A 14,579-nucleotide genomic window follows, 5' to 3' on the forward strand; every position below is an offset into this window, starting at 1 on the left:
GCTTGGGCAATTGAGCATTGGGAACCAATTCTATCGCACAGTCAGTTTTCCGATGGGAGGAGTAGCTGATCTGCTTCCATTTTCCCCAAAACATCTGCAAAGTCTTGGTATTGATCGGGCAAGCCTTCTAAATGTGCCAAGTTAGGGCGCGGCATGGCGGCCGCAGCCCTTCCAACCCCCACACGTGCAGCTCTCTCCGCTGTAGGAGCTTGGTAAAACCCATCTTTAAAAGTCACAGTTCTGTGTTCCCAGTTTATATATGGGCTTTGATAGGTCAACCAGGGGATCCCCAGAATTACCAAGGGATTGCCAACAGGTGCTACTACGAATTTTAAAGACTCACGGTGGCTGCCCATTTGCATTGCGACAGTTCCAGTGAAATGGGTTGCTGCCCCCCCCCCGCCATTGAACCATCCAACTGTGTGAAGATCAAAGGCTGCTGGAGGGGGAAGCTAGGCAGGTCCAAAGCAGCAACCAGATCAGGGTGAATTAAACACCTGGAACACCCAGAGTCAACCAAAGCCCAGACCTCTGTAGTTTTTGTGTGGGAGCCCAATTTCACTTTTACTGCTAAAGTGGGACAGTCAGCACTCACCATAGCATCCTCGCGCCCATCCTCCTCCATCTGCCCGCAGGCGCTCTTCATGGCAGGTGGCTGGCATTTCCCGCCGGCTCCTTAGAGTCATCTTCAGCCTCTCCCGAGAAGTAGAATACTTCCTCAGCGTCGGCTGTGCCCTTGGCTGCTGTCATCTGCCGTGAGGGGGGGGGGCGATTTAGCCAGCGGCTTGCCCGCTCGATCTCCAGCCTTGGCTTTTGGGCAATCAGCTGCTCGATACCCTTCCTTTCCGCATCGGACACACAGACCCCTCGCGTAGCGCCAATCTCTCTCCTCATTCCAGGCTCTATAGCCTGACCGGGCAGCAGTCGCAGAACTTTGGGGTCCCCTCATGGTGGCTGGTGGTTTTTCAGGTCTTCTGGTTTGCATGAAGGTATGCTGAGCATGCTCAGCCTTGCCTGCCAGACAGATCCATTCGTACAATGACTCTGGATCGTCCCTACGCAATGCCCACCGTAGGATGTCCCGGTTGAGTCCCTCTTTAAACCATTCTATTAAGGTTGACTGAGACCGGTCGGGGATTTTCCCAGCTAGAGCCTTAAACTCTAGGGTGTAATCAGCTACAGACTGTTGGCCCTGGGTAAGATCCTTCAGCGCTTTCTTAGCTCTTGCCTTGACCAGAGGATCCTCAAAATGCAGCTTTAATGCCCACGTGAATTCATCAAAATAATCAAGTGCAGGGGAGTCAGCATCACTTAATTGAACATACCAGTCAGCCACTCGACCCTTCAACTTGGTGGCAATGGCAGTTATCTTAGCCTCTTCGGAAGGGAAGTATGCTCCAAACTGCCTCATGTAACTTTTAGCGTTAGAAAGAAAGATAACTTGATTGGATCCCCATCAAACTTGACAGAAAAGTCTCTCACCCCCACTCCTGTTGGAGCGGAATCGGCGGCTGCTTGAGCCCCAGGTTACAGTTGCTCTCCCTCTTCGGGGTGGGGACACTGGTGGTCGAGCCCTGCGGGGTGGAGATTCATTCTGGAGCTATCTCTGGCTCTGCTTCGCTGGCGGCCCGGATGGGGGATGGTTGCGTGAAGCTGGGATCTCCTCCACACCTCCCCTGCCCCCCCAATGACAGAGACAGGTTTCTTAGTACATACTCCATCGATTCTATTTTAGCCTCCATCACTCTTAGCCTTTCAGGGGTTAGAGATTCCTCCCTCCCTCACGTGTTAGGCTGTCTCTCTGTTGATACCGTGGTAGATTCTACATCTGGGGTCAGCGGTAACTGATACTTCCAGGATGCCTGGGACATTCCTGGCTGGGGTTCTCCCACTTCATCCCAGGTGATCAACTCTGCAGGCGATTCGCTGGGTGCCGGTTGCTCTGGTTCTCCCCCATTGTCAGATTCCTCTACCTCAGGACTGGAACTCGATTCCTCCTGGAAATCTGAAGGTTCTGGGGTGAGGCTCAGTTCTCTGCTCTTGACCGTCAACTCAGGCATCAAGCTAGCCGTCTCCTCAAGTTCCCCGGTCGTGAGCTTGGACTCGGCCATCGTTAACTATTTTCCCTCATAAGAAACTAATCTTGGTAGGAGCTAACGGTACAACTTTGGTGATTCTCTCAGCTTTATGTAATGGCTGCCTGTTCTAAAACACTATCAGACTCATGAGCAGGAATTCAAAGATATCTGATTTATTAAAGAATAGTATGCAGGATCACAGAGAAAGCTGAGAATGATAAAAGCGCACCAAATGCAAACTAAAAACCCTTGGTGTAAATGAGATCCCTCCCCCCATAGAATCTTCCCAAGTTCACAATCCCAGGTGCTCCTAACGGTTTCTGATGGTCTGCGGGAAAAGGCCTTGAACAGAGAACATAACTCAAACACATTCCATTGTAATGAACACAGATACAGAGCTTGGTACAACGTTTCACAGCAGCTTCCTCCCAAACAGAAACACGCATCAGCGCCATGGCATGTGAAATGTTACGATGTATACTATACACTGAAACAGTGAACATGACAACAGGTCTTTGTGGTTTTGTGAAACAAGCCAACTTTTTATCAAGAACAAGATCTGTCTTGATTTGTACTAATCTGTGTTGTGTTTGGATTATATAGTTTTTTTAAAAACAAAACAAAACAAGAAAAATATAAGAAATATTTTGTATGGGAATAAAGGTATTATTTTAATGCAAAATTTTGATTTTGACTATCCATCTATTTCTATACTGTTTATTTGGCAGGCAGCTGCCTTTTTGATGGAAAAGTCAGCGTATCTTATTACCCACTTATATTTGTATACAGTATATTTGGGAATACTCCTGCAGTAAGATGTCTTTTATTCAAATAAGAAAACTAAAAAGATTTACTTCCTCAACCTGCACATGTGAACCCTATTTTCCTGTATCAATGTAAAACACATTTAACTGCATCCTTAAATTCATAAATTCAGCTATCAAGATCATAACTTGATAGCTCCTCTTAGCTTTGCTGAGCGTCCTCTGGGATTATTTTTAATTTCCATAGCCTGGGGAGTGAGCACTTTCCTCTCTATAGGTTTCCATTTTGAACCACAATTTACACTGAACAATTCCTCCTCTTCTAACAAATCCCTTCTTGCTCTCTTGATCTTATGCTTTACACTGAGATTGAACTTTTCTGAAATATCTATCCCATGCAGAAATCGTTTGACGATACGATCTTCTAAAGAATGAAAAGTAATTGCTACAAGTCTTCCCCCAGGTTTTAGGAAATGTTCAGCTGCCTTTAAACCTTCATAGAGTTCATGTAGCTCATTGTTGACAAATATACGCAAGGCTTGAAAAGTTTTGGTAGCTATATGTGCTGGTCTTGAAAGCTTGTCTTTTCGAGCGTATAAAATTGTTTCTGGAAAAGCACCTATTTAAAAAAAGAAAAAATGAAAATGAAAATATTCTGGCATTCAAGCACTTCTGAATGAATTTACAGTTACTTTAACAATTAACCATAGTTAATGATACCATTTTAATTGAAATGCCATTTTAATATTGGCTCTCAAAATTTTAACAAGCTAGTGACAGTGTCTCTGAATCTCTAGGTTATTCAAAACTTCAGTCTCATTTCTGATAAGTGTTGATGTTATGCTCGTTCAAGTTGGCAAGTTGTGAAGAAATATTTTAAATTATTTGCATTTATCTTCAGCCAACATAACTTGTTTCAACAAACTGTAGCATATAATTTCTTACATTTTATACATGCTTGAAATAAAACAATCTATTTTTACCTCTTCTGGAAGTCTGCAGTCATTCACATTATTCACCTGCTTTATTTGGCACCATGAAATGGAAGGAGCATTTATAGTAACTGCTGTGGTTTTCCAACAAGTGCTTTAAAAACATACTTTTATTTCATTTCGTTTGCATTCTCTTTATTTCTCCTATCAGTCTGGTTCTGGCTTGATGGCAGAATTTCTTACTAAAAGTCTTACAAGTGGACAAACATTCCATCCTATTGCTTGAAGTACATTATTAAATAATGGAAATGAGGTCAAAATTTGGTCTGTCAAAAGGTTACAATTGGGTATATGCCTCACTTCCATCCCACAATATGCAGAATTTACAAGTGAATGTCTACATTTACACGTAGAAAATGTTTTGGTGTCCACAGCTTTTAAATATTTTCCATTTTAGATGTATAACTTAAAGCATCGTACACATATACGTATTTCATATATATATGAATTTTTCCTTTGGCTAGAGCTTGTTGGGGACAATGAAAATCCTTATATAGGATTTCGTACAATTCATGTTCAGTTAGGCCATATAATGTAATTTCTGTAAGTGTGAATACATAAAAATCCAGCAGAAAAATAAATCCATCTAAGGAAACTTAGCTCATCTTGATGAAATACTTGGCATGGAATTATTTGCCTAACAGGCACTTGCAGAAACTGGAAGCAATTTACAAATCCTTGATAAATTGTTGAGATTATATATTAAAATAATGCACCTTTACTATATAAATCCAGATGTTCCAATAGAACAACTCTCATATACCATAACCATGTATTAATTTAATTTATATACTGCCAAAACCTAGGGTTAACTAGAGTTTAGCAACATCTGGAGAATCACACAGTGCCTAGGCCTAACATAAAAAATGGCAGCATTATGACATTATGGCTCAGACTAAAATTGTTATGAGCAACAGTGTATTACTAGTAAAAATCCAGGTTTAAGACCTTGTCCACAATGTAATCAACATTTTTATTTTTGACACTACCAATCTTTTGCAAGTACAACATCCAGTTTGTTTCCAAACTAGAAAATCAAATGCTCTGAATCAAATGTTCATTTAAAGCCAGAGTGCAAAAAGTGTGGGTACTCAAAAAAGCCCACAAGTGTTTCTTTTGTGGCCCTACACTATCCCCTGACTTGGTTCACCTTCCAAATTTAATCCTTTCTTTGTACTTTTTTTTCTGAATTGGGATAAAGGGTAAAACAGTTGCTGCCATTTCATGATTTAACTCCCCCACCACCAAACCTCTCCCCAGAATGGATTCCAGCACTGTCCACTTTTGAAGTACAGGCCTTGAGATGTAGCTTGCAGTCTGATACAGCCTTTTAGCTGGTGGGAATTACGTCTCCCTGTCTTAAAGCTTCCAGAAGACTAGTGGCAAAGTATATCTGGGTTTATTGTAGCAAAAGGATTTTAAAAATATGTATGTATTTTATGTCTTAAGGACCTCATAGCCTAGGAACTATTTTTTTCTTGAATTTGTAATACATTTTTTAAAAAATATCTTTTAACTATTTCCAAAACGTGTAGTACTGAAGGCAGTTTCAGAGTCTTAGCAAGACCTCAGTTATACTAACCTGAGAGTGATAGCTAGCATAATAATTTTGACAATGTTGCATGAGGATATGCTGAGAGTCAGAGAAGAATACCCCATGATATGACTGAATACATACCCGCTCAGGAAGTATAGACAGGCATGCTTTTAAGTGGCATTAGAGCAGAGATGGCCAAGCTGCTGCTCCCAGATGGCTCTACTCTCCATTTCTGAAGCTTCTGAAGTTCCCCCAAATTCACCAACACTGGGTTTTGATGCCAGTTTTGGGTGCTTTTTCATGAAGACACAATATTCTGCAGTGACCTGCCTTCCAGATTCCTGTCCTCTCAAAAAAGCTTGAAGTCCCTTAGTTGGAGCTTTCTGCAACTTCCCTAAAAGCAATCCAGTTTCTGGGATGTCTGTTAGGAGCAGAATTTGAGGACACAGTGCTCATATGCTATCCACATGAAACCACTGAGGGATTTAGTGTGAGGCAGTCTGGGGTTTCTAATTTTAATTTAATTTAATTTAATTGACTTACATGCCTTATATATGTAGACAATGCTCAGTTTTCTCTCTTCTCTTCATGTCAATCTCTTATTTTTTTTTCTTAATTTTTAAAAAAGTTTTGGTTTGTTTTCCATCCAAATATTAAGAAGGATTGAGAGTAAATAATTGTCTCCCTGTTATTATTTTTGTACTAAATTTGAAGATATTAGCATTTTCCTACACGTTGAATCAGCTGTTTTGAATTTTCAGTTCCCTGCTTCTACTTTCTCTGGGGAACTGTCTGCTTATTTCTTTCACTTGTGTAAACGTATTCTGTAACTCTTTCATATCCTCGACTTTTGCTGGTTAAGCTGCTAGGGGCACCATAAGCTACTGCTTGAGGCACGGAGGATCTTAAACTTTCTCTGACTTCCACCAAGATTTCAAATCGATTCTTTCTGATTCTTACCACGCTTTTATGCAAGGCATTCAGGACACTGTGGAAAATATAAGTTTTAAAACTTCAATGGGGATATTGTGGATGGAATTGAAGAACTTAACAGCCACAGAAATGTCTCTTCAATTTCTGTTGAAATGCTGGATGAAGATTGGATAGTTGAGTTGAAGTAATTAAAAGGAAAGATCAAGTTGTAAGCCATAAGTGAAACTGATCTTCTGATGGAATGCCATGGAAAGGAAGGGGTTATTATGTATGGGAGGTCTCTTGAAGAGAAGTTGGAGTTTTTGAGGGGGGCAGTTGGGCTGTTTGATTTCTGTAAGAAAAAGGCTCTGTGCACATTGTGGGGACATGTGAATGCTTCGGTCTATTTTGAAGTGGGATAAAGAATATCTATTTGGATTGCTTTTAGGGTTTGGTTGATTTTATTTATCTTTAATGATTTGGATAAAGATTACTAAGGAATAAAATATTTGGTTTTGGGTTTGATTAAGATTATTAAAATTGTTGTATTATCAAGTACAATGGCAGACAATTTATATGTTTTTTTAGTTTAATCTTTATTATAGTAGACAGGAATGTGTAGAATAGTAGTAGGAAGGAAATAATTAATGTTATCCTTGAAGGGGTAGTTGATTAGGAGATACACACACACACACAAGTACACACACATACAAAAAGAAATATATATTTCTTTTTTTTTTCTTTTAATATAAGGGGATGGAGCAACTATATTTAGTGATTTTTATAATGTGCCAATGGAATGATTTATAGAAATAATGTGATTTTGGTTTAATATAGAATAAGGGATTATGAGAAATTGCTGTATATCCCTGCTGTTAAAAGTCAGAAGTCACCTCTTTTTGTAACTCTAAAAAAAAATTTTTTTCTTGTGTTTTCACACTTTTTTAGTTTTTTCTTTTTCTTTGTAGGTTTTTTTTTTGTTTTTCTGTAGCTTTTATCTTGTTTGAAGCTTAATAAAATTCTTAAAATTTGTGATTCATAAACAAGAATTTGATCTGTGTTCAACAGATTTTTACTTACTTTAAAAACACAGACTCACAATGGAGACCCTTGAATCACAAATATCAGCTGTGATCAGGAATGCTTTTTTTCTGCCTTAATTTTCTGTACCAACTATCTCCATTCCTAGAAACAGAAGAGCTGGCCATGATAATCAGTTTTGCTTATCAATTCAATTTGCAACTCTCACTATAAATGAAGCTGTCATTAATATATAATATATTAATTATTTAATATATATAGTTATATATTATTTATTTGCTACTTAATATATAAATTAATTATTTTGGCTTATATGCTGCTATTATTTTGTCTTGTAAATTATAAAAAGACCAGTAACATAAACATAACAAGAAGGCCCTGATGTGTCATCATTTGGGCAGCAGAATCTTCAAGCATCCCCAAATCCCTCTCTGAAAAACCATTTGAAAATAGAATAGAAATAGGAATAGAACAGAAGGCTGTCTGATTGCCTGGGGGTAGGTTGTTCCAGAGGTGGGAGGTTGGAGCATCCCTGTAGACAGAATTCCCTCAGAGCTGGGACTTTCAGCAAACCCCTTCTACTAGATCTCAATGGATGGGCATACTCAGAGAAGGCAGTCTATGAGATATCTAGGTCCTGAGTCATGTAGAGTTTTCAGTGTGATAACTAGCACTTTGAACTGCACTTTGAAGCTGATTACAAGCCAGTGCACTTCCTGCAGTAGTGGTGTTATTTGGGAGAACCTAGGTATTTATTTATTCATTATTCAAATTTAATTACCGCCCATCTCCCCCAAAAGAGGGACTTTGGAGTATTCCTATAACTACATGGGGTGCTGCATAAAAGCCAGTAAAGCTTCCAAATGGTCTTCAAGTGAAGCACCATGTAGAGTGAATTATGAGTTGCAAGATAACAAGGGCATGAAGGAAGTGAGAACAAAGCTTCTGATTCAAGAAATGCCCACAACTGGCAGAAAACGTAGCATGTGAAAGTCCCCCTGGCCACAAACTCCACTTGTTGTTCAAATATACCCTTTCACATACACTAGTAAAAAACACTACAAACATTGATAAATATATGCCTTAGTACTTTAGTTATCCTATCTACTATCATAGTTGACTGTCCTTAAGAAGCATCTAGGAACTTCAACAGATTAGAATATGACATCTAGGCTATTAACTGAAGAGACTATTTAGTCCTGCAGTGAATGGATGTATCGGTTTCCAATTTGGCCCTTTGGAACACCCTTTCCCCGGAAGTGAGGTTAGCCTCCTCTCTGCTGGACTTCAGAAAACAGCTGAAGACCTGGTTTTGCCATCATGCTTGGAGTAGGGAGAGGAGGAACCACTCTAGGGGTTGGTTGGTTCCCTACGCTTGCCGGGGCTGGTCTCGTCCCCTTTGGGTTGAATTAAATCTGCCATTACTTGGATTTTATTATATTTTATATCTGGATTTATTGATTATTGATATTATTTATGTTTTTATTGAATTTTAAACATTTTATTGTGAACCACCCAGGGTCCCCCATGTGGGGGAGATGGGCGGTGATAAAAATATGATAGACAAATAAATAAATAAATTTGTTTCTAAGTACAAATCAAAGTACCAGTAATTTCTCTTTAAGCACTTTACAGCATATTTATATTAGAATATCTGAAGAGCCATCTTCTTCTGTTTAATGCTGCATAAGTTTGATAAACAGAAAAATATTGTTTATCTTTTAATAGTGATATAGTTGGTTGCTTTTGACTACTTTTTAAACAAATAAAGATGGATATAAAGGCTGTAAAATAGAGAAGTAAAAGACTGCCTGGTAGCCAGGGAAAAAGCAAAAGAAGTTATGTTTTCCCTCCTAATCTCAAGTTTTAACAGAATGAGTCCAGTCAAGAAAATGAAAATGGATAGACAGAAAGATTTCATTCTTCACCACTGGTAGCTTGGAAAAAAATAAATCTAATCTTGTTCACACCTTTGCACAAAAAAGAAAAAAAAAGGAGAGAGAGAATGAATGCTAGCAGTGGAAGAAAAATCTGCTTGGTAACAAGCTTTACTACAGATAATAATAGAACAAAATTTGTATGGGAAGCATAAAGAATAAATTTCATTCATAAAAATACCATGCTTCTGGCAAGATAAGTGATTTAAAATCCCAAGGAGAAAAAATATATCTGTTGTTTAGTTAGAGGATATTCTGATGTTGCATAACAATTAAAAACCTAACAGATGTGCATGTTAAAATGCACTAAATTGTAGGCTTCTGAACTGAATTCACAAATGCAGTGCCTGCCAATGAGCAGCATTCAAGACTTCTTTGTGAGACAGTGTGTATGGCAGACTTTAAAAATTAATTCTTGTTAGAGGAATTTCCTGCTGAATCTGAATTACATTTAATAAGTTTCAATGACGCAGCTTATGTCCTTTCATCTAGGAACTGGTAACAAATGTCAATATCCACCTGAAACTCTAGAAAATTTCAAATTGTTAATTAAAATACTGTGAACTTGGACCGATCTGAATAAAATTTATTTATCCAGTATGACTGTTTAAAGATGCATATTAGCTTTTATGCTTCAATTTCTTGACAAGTTAAATTCTCATAAGTCAATGCATTACTAAACCAAATAAAGTTAAAGAAAACTGAATTTTATTTTTGTTTTTGATCATAAAACACAAAACAGGTATGTTGGGAACTTGAATTTTTTTTTTGCATCATTACAATGGTTCCTTGATGCACTATTACTTTAGATTTCATTACTGAGCAAATGGTTGGGATCAGTGCCAAAAATGGCTCTTTTAACTCCATGATTCTTTCTATGAATAAATACATTGCATCATTCTAGTCCTACAATATTAGAGGAGTTTAGCGTAGATTGTCAAATGTTTTATATCATATGATAAATGCATTTATTGATATACCATGTGAGACCCAGTTTGGTGTAGTGTTTTTTTTAGTAGCTCATTTTTCTATAGCTGATATATGCACTCATACTTCTCACATGTAGGTTAAAATATAGTTATTGCTGCTGTTTACCCAATGTTGCAAGCCACCTAACTAACATATTAACGGAAAAATAAGAAATATGAAAAATGACCTGATACAAGCATTTTCAGTAGTCCACAAAGTAACAAAAGGTGAGATAAAGGATATTAGGAATATTTGCTTCATACAGAAACAGACAGCTAAGTCAAATAGCTTTAAATAGCTTTAAATAGCTTACGGAACAAATATCACCTCTCATCCTGGGATATTTATTTGCCAGTAGATGGCAATGTCCATTCTCCAGTAGTTTTGAATGTCTGAATACCTACATATGTTCTGCATCCTGAAGCTAGCAAAACATTCTTATTAACTACATAATCTTTGAACAACAATATTAAAAGGATCCATTTTGACAGGAACACTATTCTTTGTGAACATAGTGGAGAAAGTAGAATCACTGAATGAGAAGGAAAAGGGAGTTTCTGGTGTATAATTATTTCTATATGAGCCTTCTAAACACTCTCAGATTTTTTCAAGTGTTCTGCAACATTATGCAGGTTCTGTCCTAAAAACTGGTGACAGACGTAGGAGACATTTTACCCATTTGATTATAACTGTCACTTCATAATTATTGGAAAGGTTGTGTCTCCTGCCTCCTTGCTGACATTAACATGGTACTGAAAGAGAAATGTTATGTTTGAATTCAGAATTATATATATTCTTCCGTAGGTGTCTGGACATTGCTTGAATTATGTAAAGATATAGATACTTCCAAGTCTTTGAATCTCCAGTTAATGAAACAGCAGTTACTATTACCTGAGCCCCTGGAACTTTGGAAAGAAGTTAAGAGTCAGATTCAACCACCCTCATTTTTATGAATCAATGATCAGCCTCCAAAAAGGCAACTTGATATTCTTATGTCTTCTAAGACCATAGACGATGGTTTATTGTAATAAATTCCAAAATAGTGATCAATTAATCATTTAATGATTAAAACCTAGTGTGCAGTGAAATCTACCTTTTCTTTTTCAAGTTATGGTCCACAGAGTCCTCACTATGTACTCATGGGTCTACAAATATGGGTCAGAACTTATATGATGTTCCCAGAGTAGTTTTTTAAAACAGTAACAACAGTAATAGATTATAGTCACAACAATAAAGATTAAAAGTCCTAGAGCGGGAAAATATGTGTTTGTGTGCACCCCACTCTGCAAAGCCAGTTTTCTTTTCAACTGGCTTTTGAAAAGAAAAAAAAAATTGTGCTCAGTGAATCTCCCTGGGAAGGAAATTAAAAGGCAGGGTGTCAGAACTCAAAGGACTCTATATTTGTCCACCAAATCCATTCAAGACTGGACAGTTTTATGGGGAGCAGAAAGTCCTAAGCATCTCTCTAAGATATGTAGTCATATGTCTTATTAAGTCCTGTTAAGTTTATTTTATTAGTTTCAGTGACTGAAATACCCTATTAATCAGTTTGTTTTTACAACCGAAAAAAATAGCCAATAGATTGCACAATTTATAAATAGCCAACTTGCCTTATAACAAAGTAAGATTGTGGAAACAAAGGCAAATAAATGTTTTCATTCTGATAGGTAAAGGCTTCTTGCTTAACATTCCTTCTGTTCTTGTCATCTCAGGTTTCACATTGGTAGGCAAAATTATAAATGTCATCATGTAAAATCTATTATTAAACTAATCAGCATTCAACATATAAAAACACAGAGCATATGGGAAAAAAAATAGCTGACATCAGAGCAGGATAGACAGGATTAGATCCTGCATGATTTCAAGTACAAATAGATCCCTCTGGGACTTGTGGATTAATATTTTTTCTCTTTCGGACACTGCACAGAATTAATGAGGATACCTGCAATAATGCTGGCAAGCTGCCGAGTTCTGATGATGGAATAGATGCTACGTGCCTGAACAATTGTTGAAGCTATTTTCTTGGCATGCTTCTCTTCCCCATATGTTTTCAGGATGGACGCAAGTGCCTGTTGATCTAAAGCATTCACAACATCAGCAGCAGTGGGCGTGTCAGGACACCTACGCACAAGAACAGCCAATTAGTTCACTGACGTCAGCCTTCATTGACAAGGGGTGAAGCTTCACAGCATTAAGTCAAAGTCAAATACACACTTGCTGCATACAAGTGCAGAGATTTTACAATAAGAAAAGAGAAACAGCTTCTATCTTATAAAGTATCTTCTTAAAAATTCATACAGAGGTTCATTCCCACTTCTTAAACTATAAAGAGTAGCTATCTTTTATCATAAACTTTAACATTATAAAAGTTGATAAGTATAGCCATAGTTCAAATATAATTCAGAAAGACAAAATATTGCATAATACTAGGATGTGAATTCATTTCACAAGCAGATATTTTTTCAAGACATCACATTGCTTTTTCTATTCTCTGATCAAAAAAGAGAACCTTAATCTCTCTGACCTTTTTCCTCAAATCTGATGTTATGAAAAATAATCTACCATGAAGAAAACGTGATGTATATAATGATCACTTAAAGGTCTCACAATTCAGAAATGGTATTAAAAAGAAGAAGAAAAAAGAATTGAAACCTATCAAGTTCAGTAATGATTCTATAATACCATGGGGAGGGGGCAGCAGAAAAACATTTTTTTTTAAATTTGCCTTTTTAAAATGAGTATACATACATATACATGCACACACACATCTGATTTACTGTCCTACATTTCTTACAAGGAAAGATGTTTCATAAAACGTTGGACATACTGTATCTGTCTACAACAAGTACAATCAGGGCAATTGAACAGAGATGACCTAACAAGAAAAAATATAACAATTCCAATTCTTCTGGAAAAAAAAAAAGTATCATCAGACAACCTGGTTTGCATCAACCTATTAGTTTCAATAGTGTTCAAAAGAACAGTAAGAAAATTTCTTTAAGAAGTTATTTAAGTAGGAAACAACAACTTCAAAATTACATGTACTGCTACTATCTTCAAATTACTTCAATCCATTTCAAACTGATGGGTTTTTTTTCTTTTTAGAGAAAAACTGATTCTGTTTTGAGAGATATATAATCCACAAAGACCAGTTCTCAGCATAGCCACTGAAGGCTTGGGAATCTTTAATTCCAGATGATAGCAGACCAAAAGGACAAAAGTTAATTAGAGGCATGTTTGCATTCTCCCTTTTCTTTCTCAACCTTTCCCCAAATTACAGGTCATAAGACAATTACAGGTCATAAGACAAGATATATTTTGATCAGTTCCACAATTGTCTAAATTTACCTCTAATTTGGAATCACAGCAGATAGCCAGGGGAATTTGGGATTTAGTCAATTAAAAACTGCTTCAAATCTGCCCCATGTTAAACTGAAACACACTTTCATTTTGGCTATAACCCTCTTTGTTCAAGTTGGTACAGAATTACTACAAAATGCTGAAAGTTGTCTCTCTTTTGTTCCTTAATTTTATCTCTTCTATAAGTCTCTGCATTAGTAAATGACAGTTTAAAATTCTGTCAATATTATATACTAGTTACTGCCATTATCAGCAAAAACTCCCATTGGCCAGGGTCTGGGATAAGCTGCTGAGAGTTAGGTGGCATAAAACTTTGTATTATGGTTGATCACACAGTCAGCCAGATGTTTAGACTGAATTTGGCATTTTTGTCCACCTATCAAGTCCTTCCCAAGGACCTGGGATAGGCAGATGTCATTGTTTAATAATATTAAAGGTATCGTTGCAGGACGTAAGCTGTTCCAAGTAAAGCTGCCTTTTGCAATTGACTGATGCTGATTTTGTCAATGCCACTGTTCAAGTGGTGCTCCAGATGTTCTGGAATTGCACCCAATGTGCCTATTACTATTGGTACTATCTTTGCTTTCTTTTGCCACAGTCATTCTATGTTTATTTGCAGGTCTTTATATTTTGTGATTTTTTTCCAGTTCTTTCTCTTCTATTCTGCTGTCTTCAGGTATTGCAATTTCCACTATCCAGACTTCTTTGTGTTTCTCATCAACAATTATTAAGTCTGGAGTGTTGTGTGGCAGATGCTTGTCTGTTTGAATTCTAAAGTCCCAGAGCACTTGAGCTTCTTCATTTTCTATTACTTTGTCTATTTTGTGGTCCTACCAGTTCTTGCTTGCAGGCAAATGGTATTTCTTGCAGATATTCCAGTGCACCATTGTTGCTACTTTGTCATGCTGTTGTTGGTAATCAGTGTGTACAATCTTCTTGCAGCAGCTAACTAGGTGGTTGTCAGATCCCCCAATCAAAGGATTCACAGA

General features: G+C 37.4%; 1 protein-coding gene across 1 annotated transcript in view; it reads right to left on the minus strand.

Moving 5' to 3' along the window:
* Positions 1–2,344: 2,344 nt before the first annotated feature.
* Positions 2,345–14,579, minus strand: part of METTL15 (methyltransferase 15, mitochondrial 12S rRNA N4-cytidine) — a 100,295-nt gene continuing 88,060 nt past the window's right edge. The window contains exons 5-6 of the mRNA XM_063289543.1: positions 12,173–12,351; positions 2,345–3,461 (exon numbers count right to left, since the gene is read on the minus strand). Of these exons, the coding sequence (XP_063145613.1) occupies positions 3,025–3,461; positions 12,173–12,351 (616 nt within the window). The 3' untranslated portion in view covers positions 2,345–3,024. The remainder of the gene's footprint in view (positions 3,462–12,172; positions 12,352–14,579) is intronic.

This window comes from Candoia aspera, chromosome 1 (genome assembly GCF_035149785.1).
Source record: "Candoia aspera isolate rCanAsp1 chromosome 1, rCanAsp1.hap2, whole genome shotgun sequence".
NCBI lineage: Eukaryota > Metazoa > Chordata > Lepidosauria > Squamata > Boidae > Candoia > Candoia aspera.